The 13528-nt window shown below is 40.0% G+C and overlaps 1 protein-coding gene across 1 annotated transcript in view; it reads right to left on the reverse strand.

Moving 5' to 3' along the window:
- Nucleotides 1–601: 601 nt before the first annotated feature.
- LOC127010200 (uncharacterized) overlaps nucleotides 602–13528 on the reverse strand; it is a 63793-nt gene continuing 50866 nt past the window's right edge. Inside the window, exons 5-6 of the mRNA XM_050884078.1 lie at nucleotides 11440–11525; nucleotides 602–627 (exon numbers count right to left, since the gene is read on the reverse strand). Coding sequence (XP_050740035.1) covers nucleotides 602–627; nucleotides 11440–11525 — 112 coding nt within the window. The remainder of the gene's footprint in view (nucleotides 628–11439; nucleotides 11526–13528) is intronic.

Genomic DNA, 13528 nt, shown 5'->3' on the forward strand with positions numbered 1-13528 from the left:
CCCAATCTGTGCTACTGGGTCTGTGTGGTCTACATAGCCATGTAGGTCTATGTAAAATTAATCCCCTTCAAGGCTATGACTGTGTTCAATTGAGTAATTAATCTAACCCCATCAAAAATTTGTCTCAAACTGTCAACCCTCAAGCCAATGATATGCTCCACTGAGAAGCAATCTCATTGTAGAAGTCCAACCCTAAAGTTGGTCTTAGATAAAAAAAATAGAAAAGATAAATAAATAAAATATACAGAAATATGAATTCATTGTATAGAAAAATGATCGCCTTAAGATTGTGATATAATTCCTTCAGGAATAAATCGAACCCCACAACAAAGTAGTTTCCATGTTAAACCCCCAAGGCTGAGGCAAGTTAAACTGAAGAATAAATCTAACTCGATAGGAAAGAGAACTCAAGCAAAATCAACCTCTTAAACTTGGCACAATGAAATTTGACTTTTACATAGTCAACAAATCAAATAATGAGGCAATTTTAAAATATCCATTAATGTGTTACCGCTGTGCTGGGTGGTACATCAGCATCTGGCACAGTAATCTGATGAGTGAGTACCAGGAGGCCCGAGGCTCAGTCAGTAACTCCATCCAGCTAACCCCAGTTAATCTGCTGCTGTCCTGTAGGAGAAGAGTACTTTGTAGCCTTTATTTCTGACAAGCTGAAATAGTAACTGAATAAAAAATAAAACATAAACAACTAATAGTAGAGGTAACAATCAATCCTTATCATAACAGCACTAGATATACTAGTTGTGTAAAAGTCAGCTCCTTCTCAGGCTATATTTGTTCAGTTAGGGAATGTATCTACAGTGGGGCCCTGTGTCTGGGGCAATACTAGGAGACTGGAAAAATGTCACTAACTATGAAACTTTATAGAGCAAAGATAAATGTACACTGAAACCTTTCAAAAGTTAACTTTTTAGCTTGACTTCCTCAGCTTTAACCCCGCCTGCTGCAGTTGGGATGGATTTGACTTTCACTGATAGCCTGGTAACATTAAGGAGGCGCCTAGAGCTCTAGGGGTGAACACGCCAACATGGCGGATTTTGAAAGTTTTTGCCAAACTGGGTAGATGGAAGCACTGTGCAACCCTCTGTGAGTTGTAAAATGGAAATCCCGGTCTCTATGGCCCAGTAGAAGCGATGGTGAGAGTAGCGTATTTTGCCAGTCTGCAGAGTGTATGAAATCAGCTGTATCAGGGGCTCTAAGGGCGAAGAGCACTAGTAAAACACTCATAAAAACACCTAAAGTTGGAAATTTTGTTTGAAAAATTAAACTGGCTATTAGTGACATCATGTTCTTTTGGATTTTCAGAGTTTTTGGATTAAATTGATAATAAACATGTGCATTAAAAACTTTGTGTTTGTGTTTTTTATGTGATCATTACTAATTTCACACAAACATTTGATTCCATTGAATTTGTCTAGCTGAAAACTTTCAATTGATCATCATAATCATCATTTTCATCGACGCCTGCTCCTAGGAGCTCCCACCAGGGATGGCCATGGCAAGAAGAGCTTCCAACTTTCTCTATCAGGCCTCCCATACGCCTTGCTCAAGAAGTTTCTCAAGATCTTCCCCCCTCTCCCTAACGTTACTCTTGCACCCTATCCTCCATTTCACTGGAGGTCGTCCTCTAACATTCCTCCCTCTGCTCTCATTCACTTACCCTTCTGATCATCTTTCCTCCATTCCTCCATGTGGCAAACCACTTTAAAAGTCTGTGCACTTCACTTCTTCTTACTCCACACTTCTTCCCTTCTTACATAACACATTCAAAATGCTCATGCACACTTTCATTACTCCATTCCCATCCATTCTCACACCACAACACTCTCCAATAACTTAATTTCCGTACACCTCTAGACCACGACTTTCATTCCAGGCTATGTTTCCACTTACATATGTGAGAGTTGGTTCTGTGTGTATTTCTCAAATCCCTCTTTACCTCCATGCTCACCTTCTGCCATTCATGATTCGTCCCAAAAACCCTACCACCCTTCTTCCTTACAATGCCCTTTCTCTTTTCTCTCCATACCACCATGCTTACAACAGTCAAAGTGCTTAAGCTCATTGACCTCACTCCATTTTCCACCATTCCAGGTATTTTGCATTCTTTTCATTCAATTCCCACTCTGTAACTAGACATACAAAATCACAGCCTCCATCTGTAGCTCACAAACCATCAATTTACTTTTGGTGACATTTGCTTTTCAGCTTTCTCCTGTTGAACATATCAAAAACACGACCAAATTTTGTAGGTCACTTTCATTTTCTACCCAGCCAGGCACAGTGTCATCAGCAAACATGATATCCAATTCAGTACCCACTTCCTTCCCTCCTTGGTTCCTTCTTAATCCAGCTTCTCCTTTTGCCCTTCATTTCTCTAATACTTTCATCATAAATATTGAATAACCATGGTGACATATTTTTGTCTTAAGCCACTTTTACCTCAAAATATTGTTGTTTTTCTCAGTAATTTTTGACACATTTGAATGCATCCTCATAGAAAAACTTTGTACACCTAAGCAGTTTTCCTCCCCACCATAAATCTTTGAAACATCCCTGATAATCCAATCGACACCCTGTCCTTAGCTTTTCAATCCATGAAGGCAGCGTATAGTTTTGCTTTCCTTTGCTAGTATTTTTTCTACCATCTGAAGCAATATCCGATCCACACATCCCCGCCCTTCCCTCAAACCTCATGTTTCTTCACTGATTTTTCTCTTCTGTAAGTCTTTTGCACCTCTCTATTATGACTTTTCATATGCCTTTCCAGGTATACTCAGGAGACTTATATCTCTATAGCACCCCATTCCCCTCTCCTGCCTTCCCACCATAAGCTAGGTTAATGATGGCTTTTGTCCAGTCTGCTGGCGCCCCCCTTCCCATGCTACTTCACATATCTGACCATCCATTGTTTCTTCCATCTCCTCCACACTTCAGCATTTCACTGCGCAATTCCATCAATTCCTGCTGCCTTTCCATTTTTTTATCTTTTTCTTGCCTGATTTACTTCTTCATATGTTATACTTCTTTCTTTTATATACTCCTCCTCTACCTCTTACTCAAAAGCTGCTGCTGTTACAGCTGCTGGACACGTCCATATCCTCAAAATTCATTAAGTTTCTTGAAATATTCTCTCCATCTCTCTTTTCTGCTATGCTTCCCCGCTTCTTCAACATCTTTTCCATTCTCATCCATAATCTTCATTTTATTTTACTTGAGGAGATATTTTCTGCATTTCTTTCATTTTTTTACTTCTTTCCAATATGATTTCCTGCTCCTTTATATTTTTCTTCACTTAGTCTTTTTCCAAAGTCTTCACTTCAACTCTCTTCATTTTCTTTAATTGCTTGTTTTAATTTCATTTTTCATTCTCTATATTTCTTCTCTTCCTTTTCCTTTTACCTTGCTCGTTAAGGCCACATTTCTTTTCTTGAGTTTTCTTAAAATTTCCTTTTCTCTTTTCACTATCCTCCTCTTATCTCTTCTGTCCACCATGAATTTCCTTTTCTTTTCCATCTCTCACCACTTTCATCCCTTAACACTTTTTTGTTGCTTGGTTAGAAGGCTTCATTATTTCTTTGAATGTTCTAGTAAATTTTCAAAAGATGTATTATCTTTTTACAGTTTCCCATTTTTTCACTTTAAGGCCTCTGCCATTTCACGGTTATATCATCTTTTATTTCTTTTTTTCTGTAACTCTCTTCTATCTTCAGTATTTCCTTTTTTACTTCAACTTTTCTTTTTCAAAACACCCACTTCTCTTTTTCATACTTTAACTTTTACCAGCACTGCAAGATGCCGGTCAGATCCATCGAGACATCTCCTCTACTACCTTGGCATCACAAATTTTCTTTTCTAAGCCTTTCATCACCACTGCCACATAACTCATCAATCAATCCTTTTTGCTCATTATCTTCTCCCCTCCTCCATGATGTGCAATGGTGGATATTCTTGTGCTTTGAAAGAAAGGTGTTAAGCTAGGAACATTCCTCTCTCTGCACAGACATCCACCAGGCACTCTCCATTTTCATTCTTCCCAGGTATCCCCATTTTCCCACCACATCCATCACACATTCATCACCCACTTTAGCATTCATATCTCCATCATAACAGTTTCCTTTTCTTTTCTCAAAAGCTCTTCAAATACATTCACTTCCTCCCAAAAAGCTTCCTTTTCTCTCAGTTCCTTTTTACTTTTCACATTTACTGGTACATAAATACACACCCATGCATACTTTATTTAACCCATTTTCCTTTCACCCACACAATTCTTGATCCCTTCCAACCATAATCAGTCACACCCGATTTCCACACTCTTTCCAGACATCACAATAGCACATCCTTCCTACTTCCTGCCTCATACTTCTCATCTATCCCGCCACACACCACTCCATCTTACCCTCTCTACCATCACTACACCAGTTCCTCGAATATGTGTTTCACTCACTCCCCAACACACATCCCACTACCATTTACAACATTTTCAATCTTCACTCTCCTCTTTTCCTCACCACCTAAACCATATCTTACATTTAAAAACTTACCAATCCTCCTTACATTCCTTTCTCTTTCTGCCCGCCCTCTGGCCATCGCCTCCTGCCTCTAAAAACTCCGACAGTATTAGAGGCCATCATCGGTGGCCAGTCCAATCATAGTGTTATGGAAACTTGCTCCTTGTCAAGGCTAAAAGGATTAAAACAAAGCAGCTGATGGTCACTGCCCCTCCTCGTTGGTTTCTACCCCCCGCAGGGTATAGTAACGGTGAGCACCACGTGAAGGTGAGGATGGGGTGAGCTACCTTCCCAGACAGAGGTAGCCGCATTGTTCCTTTTCCCAATACCCCAAACAAGGAGCTGTCACGCATAGGGCAGCAACAAGCGCACCTCGGATGAACCTCATTGGTTACGATATCACTTACTGCGCCAAGCTTCATATGCTATGTGTTTTCATTATGTTTTATGCTATGCTTGACTTTGAAGGCCTGTAGCTCTAAAACAAGGTAAGTGGCTTGTCTGCCCTATTGAGCACTAGTAGACACCTCATATACTTCCCAGGTCTTTCTCTGTCTCTGTGGTTGAATAGTGGAGTGTTTCCCCATGTGGTGATTGTGTACTGGATATCCCTCACCAAGGTGCAGAGACTTTACATTTTTCTTCATGAATTGTAGCTTGACCATATTTTTTATCCCATTCCTGTTTGCTTGCGTATTTGTCTTCTTGCTTAGAAAATCCCTCACAGTCAAGGGGTCAATTGACAACTTCAAAATTTACATTTATAATTACATATAACTACAGTTGAAACCTCAGGCGCTGAACAACTAACTTCTCTTCTCAGCAGACAACCATCCGTTCCTAAACATATTTTCCTGGAAAAAAAAGCAAGGTATCCAAACAGAATCTTGGTTTTCCTGAACAGGCAAGCCAGCACAAACCAAATTTCTAAAGAGCCACTGGCAGCGTGTTGACCAAAATGTTCTCGAAGTAAAACACCATTAAGCTCCAAACTATGATAACTGGATCAGCTTCCTAGGGATGCAGACTTATGGTTCCAACTCACAAAAAATCATCAACAATTAACAGCATGAAAAATGAATACCATTTTTGAGTGAGAAATCAGCAAATACAATGTGTTGGAAATTTTGTATGTAAAATTACCTTTATGTCAAATCATGTCATTAGGGAGAAAAGATGCACCAGTTGAGGCTAAACACCCCTGACTGAAAATTCTGAACCTTCAGAACTCTGAAGTACACAGGATTATCAGGCGGCCGACCTGCAGCGTATCAGCCCACATTCACCGCTATGACGGGACCACTAAGCCAATCCCCCACGCTACCACCGGATTTTTCAGTCACCGCCGAGTGGCTTAAAACTACCCACATGCTGTCCTGAAGACCACCCATCAACCCGGACTTAGAGGAAGCTGTCCAAGAACCAACCAGCTGGGGCAGAAGGAGCTAACAACAATGCAAGATGGCGCCACTATAAACACTCTCGGCCATGCCTAGAACGTGGCTACCCATCAGGCCCCACCTGGAAGCAAGCCTTGGGCCACCATCAGGCCCCACTGGAAGATGCCTACCGGCGCACAGGGCAACAACGTAAAAAATAAATATATATATATATATATATATATATATATATATATATATATATATATATATATATATATATATATATATATATATATATATATATATATATATATATATATATATATATATATATATATATATATATATATATATATATATATATATATATATATATATATATATATATATATATTGTTAGCTTCCCACACCTTTTTGTCTGGGGTTTAGATATGGTGGTCACTAATATGTGACACCTTTGTTCCTCAGAATCCAAGCATGAGTTCAGGCCTCACCCGACTGAGATTTCTGGTTTGGGGGAGCTAGTATGGCAACCTCGCCTGCCTCAGTTTCCACGAGCGTAATTCTTTTCAAATAATGTTGCCACCAGACTGATCTGATCATTATTTCTCCCAGCATTATTAGGTGTTGAAATACCCATGGCACTTCCTTTTTATGTTTAGGTTAGCAAATGTGTTTATTGTACTTAGATTGTGTAGAATTGAATTGTCATGGAGTCTGTTGTCCTGCACTGGGCTTACGCGTATGGCTGGCAACCCTCTCTTGGCGGGCGGGCTGTAAGAATTTCCATATAAGCACTGACCGGGACAGAAGTGTCTTTTTCCGTGACTGCCGATAGTCGAGCTGTAGGCCCGGCTTCTCTCTTATACTTCCTTTGTGTGCCTTTCAGAAGGCCATTCACAACACCATGCATGTTTTTTTACTTTTCTTTTATGGAAGGAGGAAAAAGGCCGTTAGTGTTTTAAGTTTTTTTTTTTTTTTTTTTTTTCCATGTAGTGATTTAAGATCATCAAGCCAAGAGAGTGGTATTTGCTTCTGTAAATTACGATACATACTTCAACTGACACAAAGTAAGTCTCGTCTTCACTTGTTCAATTTTACGAAAAAATATGGAAAATGAGTTAAAGCCACTGAGAGATACATGTGGGCTAGGACAGTTCACCCGTGGCTGATTTTGGAAAATCTGCTATTTCAAGCGGTAAATTCTAAAGGTCCTACTGCACCCCCTGACCTTACGTGGATGATACAGCTGTTTTTGTTTACTATAACAACAATAACTATGGTAAAATATCATTACTCCCGTAATATTAATATTTCTGATGGTATTTTTATCAGTAAGTCGCAAGACATCTGGCTGTGATGCTAGACATGAGTGTAATGTGGGCAAGCCGACGGCCTGCTCAGAACTTTCGGAGCGTCAGCATGATGATAGATCAGGAAGAACAAAAGAAAACGCATCACAGACTCCAGCCAAACGATCAAAGAAAAGCAGAAAATACGTCACTGAAAGGTATGAGGGGCTGGAAACATTTACTGATAAAACCTGGCTACAATGAGAAATAAGCCGCCTTCTGAAACCTCCTTTTGTTCTTAGAAACGATAACTTTTTTTTAACGTGTTAGTCTATAGCGCCAGTAAGCTTTCTTGAGGGGCCTGGTGGTCGGCCCAAGCCGTCATGGCGCAGCAAGTATTCATATTGGCACCATCTATTCTTGGCTCATGCTCTCCCGGAGCTCATTCTTGATTCACTTGGACAATTTCCTTAAGAGTCGGGTTGATGGGTGATCTTCAGGACAGCATGTGGGTAGTCTTAGGCCACTTGGCGACTAAAAAATCCCAAGTGGTAGCGGTGGATTCAAACCCACGTCGTCAAGAACGCAGTGAATGTGGGGCCCACACACTAACCACTCAGCCACCGCCTACCCAAACACAAACAATTTTTTTATTTTTTTTTTTACTTACATTGAAAGGGGGACCAGGTGTGATATCTAGAGCTAGAATGCATCAGGAATGTGCGTAGAAACATGTTTGCAAAGTTAGAATATGTAATTTTGGTGACTAGTAACATTAAATAATCTAAGCATTAGAAATAAAGAAGAAAATAAAAAAATATTGAAGGCCGTTTTCTCAAAGCAAAGTTTTCTCATTTTCCTTATTTCTGTCCCAAATTAACTGATTTTAATGTTTTAAGTACCATTTTAAAGAGAACTGAATGCACAATGACAATAGAGACTTTTTTCATTCTTTTTATTTTTTTTACGAAAAATCTTGAACCATTTAAATGCGAGTGAAAAAAAAATCATGAAAAAGACTGAAAAATCTGGCTCTTTATTTTTGTTTCACATATTACAAGTTTTATATTTATGTAAAAATTTCTCCTAAATACGTGATGAACTGAATGGAATTGTACATATTTGCAATTGTAAAAAATCCTTTTTTTGTATACAGTACCCTCTCGAGTTTTGCACTCCTTTGTTCCGAAGGTGTAGCGCTAAACTCGAGGATCGCGAAACTCGGGGTATTGAAAACACTGAAAAGCGCTATCTGTTTATTTCCGACCCGTGGATTTTTAAAATTTTTTTTGTGGGCTTTGGTACCAGAAGAATATCCATTTTGGGCCTGATGGTGGCCCGAGCCCGTCATGGCACAGGCAACTGTTTATAGTGGTGCCATTATAATTGGCTCATGCTGCCCACGGGCTCACTTTTTTGTCCTTACTCCCTTATTATCTCAAATACGTACCTTGGAAAAGAGAGAGAGAGAAGAAAACAGGGAAGAGAACAGATTGTTTTTAAAGCCACAGATGAAGCCTTATGATTGGCTGAGCTCTAAAAACACGCTTGTGATTGGGAGTCCGATAGCGTCATCGCTGGCACTCACCCGGTCAGCGGCCTCACTGCCTTGGGGCAGTGTCACACTGGCCGTTTTCCTCTAACTGTTGTGGCTACTGGCAATGCCCGTTCGCCCATCCGGGAGTGAGTTGTCGGTTGTCCGTTACCTGGTGTCACACTGGGCCTATCATATTTACATATAAATGCTTACAAAATGTGTTTTCAACGAAATTTAACTTTGAAAGAAGAGAAGCCAATTCCTTCATAAAATGTGGAGACATTCACTCTCTGAGAGGCATGAGAATGTGAGTGCTATGATACGTTTTCCCAGAACCACCAACGCCGGGAGTACCAGTCCTCCCTCCATCCTTCCTTCCTTCCTCTTTATTCATCTTCCTACCTCCTTCTCATCCACCCATCTCTAGTTGTTCCTCCATGGAGGGACCATGGGTCTTTGCCCAATCGGGTGACAGCCCATGAACAGGAAGCCGGCTCTGTAATGAGGATTGAAGTCTCTGCCCTTCTCATCCAATTTGTTTTCTTATCTTCCCTTCCTTAACATCTAAGCGTTCAACAGATACAACAGACAGTCTTAACTTTCCTCGTTCTCCTTCAAATCCTTTGTTCCTGTCTGCATCTGCCCTTATTTTTCTTTCCTATCTTCCTGTCTCAATCTCCTCATCTTCTTTTCTTCCCTTAAGTACGTTTGTAGATAACAAGACATCGAAAGCAGCGTTACTTTGATGTAAGTGTGAAGCAGTCAATGAAATAAGTTCCCAGACCACCATTTAACACAGTTCACCTTAAAAATATAAACCTTTAATTCTAACACAAACACCTTAATCACTTAAAAATAAAAAGTGAACAAAAAGAAAATATGATCTCAGAAACATTATAAAATGTCAGTGTGTCTTATTATGATGGAAAAAGGAAGGAAATGGGAAGAGAGAACAGGTTGTTTTGAAGACTGCTGAAGGCGGATGCCTCACGAGTGGCTGACACTTCTGAAAAACACGCTGTGATTCACTGCGAGTCCAATGACGTCATCCACAGCTTACCCACCTGCTGTGACACCAGCTTGAGACCCCATTCCATTGTTTTTTTTTCCGCTTTGAGCACTCTCGTCTTGCAGCAGACAAAGGGAACCGTGCTCACGTCTTTGACTCAATACAAACATGATGCTCGTAAACCAAGTCACTGCTCATAAACCAAGGCATTTAGTGATTTTCTTTTGCTTTTCGCCATAAATCAAAACGCTCGTAAACTAAGGCACTCGTTAACGAGGTATTACTGTATATCCAATATCTTCTGGTCTACAATGGACCAATGTTTACTGATAACTGCTTCACTATATCAGCCCAGCATTCTCAGATATGTGGGCCTAAAATGGTCCAGTGATGGTCCAGCACACTCTCATACAATTAGGGATTGACTTGGCTCCCTTCTCAGGCCTGCTAGGGGACAGAATTCGACCAGTTCATCCTGCAGCACAAATGGATAACTAAAATAAATTGGTCCAGTTCTAAAGTGGGCTGTTTGGATATCAGTCCACTGCCATATAAAGTGAGTGGTGAAATTTACTTAATATTGTAATATTAATGTTTACAAAGTACATAGGATCTTTTGAGATTACGACTACTACTACTACTACAGGTAACTCTCGATATCACATGAGTATTGCGTCCTTGAAGATCGCGTAAAAAAAAAACAAAAAAACAATGTAAATCAAACAAGAGGTAGGTTTCTGTCGAAAAATAAGTATTCACTTCATTTAGTGGAGAGAGAGAGAGAGAGAGAGAGAGAGAGAGAGAATATCCATATCACCGAGATATCCACTCAGGCACTCAGTCTCAGCCTCACTCGTGTGAAGAAGAAATGTGGGACACCATGAGCGACTGGCTAGTATTGGTACCGGTACCGAGCAGTCTGATACCAGCCACATACCGTACCGTTTAGCTGGTACCGTTAGAACTGGTACTGGTACCGGTACCTGCCCACCCCTATTGTTGAGCAGCGTGGCAGCGTGAATACTGTATTGTTGTTCAAGTGGCGCGCAGGAAAAACTGAGCTCAGCTGTGTGCGCGGCACCGTGTGGAGTCCAGTTGCATGAGACATCCGGTGGCCCTCATAAAATATCAGCATAAGTGGAAAAAACGATGTAAATTAAACATTTATTTGGATTTTGGACCCAGCGTTATTTTAAAAGCGTAAACCAAACTCAGTAAATCAAGAGTTACCTGTACTACTACTACTCCTACTACCGCTTTTCCAAGGGGCTAAATTATTCCTCAATAGAACACATGACAGTTTTAACCCATTGACTGCAGATTTCCTACAAGAAGACATCACAAAGCTAGAGGAACGGGTCAAAAGTGGCTGCTACAATTCAATGAAGGAAAATGTAAACTCATGCACCTTGGAAGGGCATCAACATACCACATGAAAACACTCCACTGTCCACCACAGAGGCAGAGAAAGACCTGGGACTATATGTTACCAGGCTACCAGTGAAGGCCAAATTCATTCCAATTGCAGTGGATGGGTTAAGGGGATGACTTTCACACAAGATCAATACTTAAATAAGAATATTAATGGTAGTTAAGAGACATAAACTTACATAACAAATGGATAGTGAATACTGTACACAAAAGTATTTGTTAATACAGAACTTGAGTGAGTGTGTACTAGAGGACTTACTGGAAGCAGCAGTAGCCGCTGCAGGGAGAGTGGTGGTGACAGGTGCAGCAGCCCCCAAGTCAAAATCAAGCATTTGTTCCATGGTGCTGTAATGGACAAAAAAGTGTACTACAATTGTAATGGTATTCTTTCACAAGAAAATAGTTAACATGGGATAGTGGAACAATATATATATATATATATATATATATATATATATATATATATATATATATATATATATATATATATATATATATATATATATATATATATAATGGGTTTCTTGCAGCTGAGTGAAGGAGGGAGAGAGATTTAGATAGATTTACATAGAAAATCAGACCACACACAGACCCATGGTCCACACTAGGTAGTCTGTCCTTAAACTAAGTGATTCTACATTAATCAGATGGCTCCAAAACATTGCATTTCTACTAAAGTTAATATTAAGTTCAAAGGAAGTGGCGGGCGACTTGTTTTTAGAAGGAGTCAATCGTGTTACACTGGACCACTGGCGGTGGGAGCTTATTCCATTCTCACACTACAACGTTGGTGAATAAAATTTGGTGCAGTCTGAATTTACTTGTCTACATTTAGTTTTACGCTTCCTTATGCAAAAGTGTCACTGATCATAAACAATGTTGATCTGTCTACATTCGTGAAACCATTTAAGTATTTTAAAACATTCGATCAGTTTTCCTCGGAGAACATTTCTCAAGAGAGAACATGTTAAGGGTGGAAAGCCTTTCTTCGTGAATTTGTTGCACAAGGAAGGGATCATTTTTGTTGCCCGGCCTTAACACCTAATTTAGCAATGTCCTTTACATGGTGGGGAGACCAAAACTGTATCTCATATTCAAGTGGGGTCTGACTAAACTATTGTATAGTGGAAGTATTACATCTTTATTCTTGAATAAAAGTTTCTTTTAATGAAGCCCAACATTCTGTTCGCTTTATTTGCTGCATTGATGCACTGCTAAGAATTTGAGGTTTGACGCGATTTTGACCCCAAGTCCTTAACGCATTGAGCGCTTTGAGTTTAACGCGCGCATTTAAATAATTGAACTTCTTATTCCTTGTTCCAACTTTGGGACCTGGCACTTGTCTACGTTAAAGGGCATCTCCATCTAACAGACCAAGCTGAAATTTTGTGCAAATCCTCTTGGAGGCTTTGCCTGTCTTAAATCTGTGTGAACCGAGTTACCAATCTTTGTGTCGTCTGCAAATTTACTAATCGATTATTGAGTCCAACATCATCGTTGATGTAGATAATGAAGAGCACTGGGCCAAGAACCAAGCCCTGAGGGACGCCACTAGTGACGGCGCCCACTCTGAGTTAAATCCGTCAATCACCACTCTTTGTTGTCTGCTGCTCAACCAATTCATGACCATTGGTTTACTTGACCGTCTATACCTATTTGCTTTAATTTGTAAAGTAATTTATGATGTGGGACTTTATAAATGCTTTCTGGAAATCAAGATAGACTATGTCCAGTGATTTGGTTACATCATAAACTAGTGAAGAGGTCGTTATAAAAAGGTTAATAGGATTGATAGGCAGGATCTTTTGTTCACGGAAGCCATGTTGTTAGTCCGCAATTAATGAGTGGCTTTCAAGGTAACTCACAATTTTGTCTCTAATTATGCTCTCAAGTAGCTTACCTACAACCGAAGTTAGACTAATGGGCCTGTAATTACCTGGTACTTTTTTGTCTCCTTTCTTAAAAATCGGAGTCACGTTAGCCTTTTTCCAATCTGAAGGACGATGCCTTGTCGCAAGGTCATATTGAATACAGTAGTGAGGAGGAGAGTATTTCGCTCTTTGTTTCTTTGAGCAGAGAAGGATATACTTTGTCAGGTCCAGGACTTTTATTTGTTTAAAGTGATTGGAGGGCTAAGGACTTCATCGGTTGTTATTTCAAAGTTAGGCAGTGCATGCTCGGGATTTACATTAGTACTGGTGTTGGTGGTAGTGGTGGGAGGACTGTTAGTAATAAACTCCGAGGAAAAGTAATTGTTTAATAGGTTTGCGACGTGTTGGCTGTCAGTCACTAGTGCACCATCGCTGTTTGTTAAGGGTCCAATTCCACTTCTGATCGCCTTTCTGTTG

This window comes from Eriocheir sinensis, chromosome 42 (assembly GCF_024679095.1).
Source record: "Eriocheir sinensis breed Jianghai 21 chromosome 42, ASM2467909v1, whole genome shotgun sequence".
NCBI classification, from domain to species: domain Eukaryota; kingdom Metazoa; phylum Arthropoda; class Malacostraca; order Decapoda; family Varunidae; genus Eriocheir; species Eriocheir sinensis.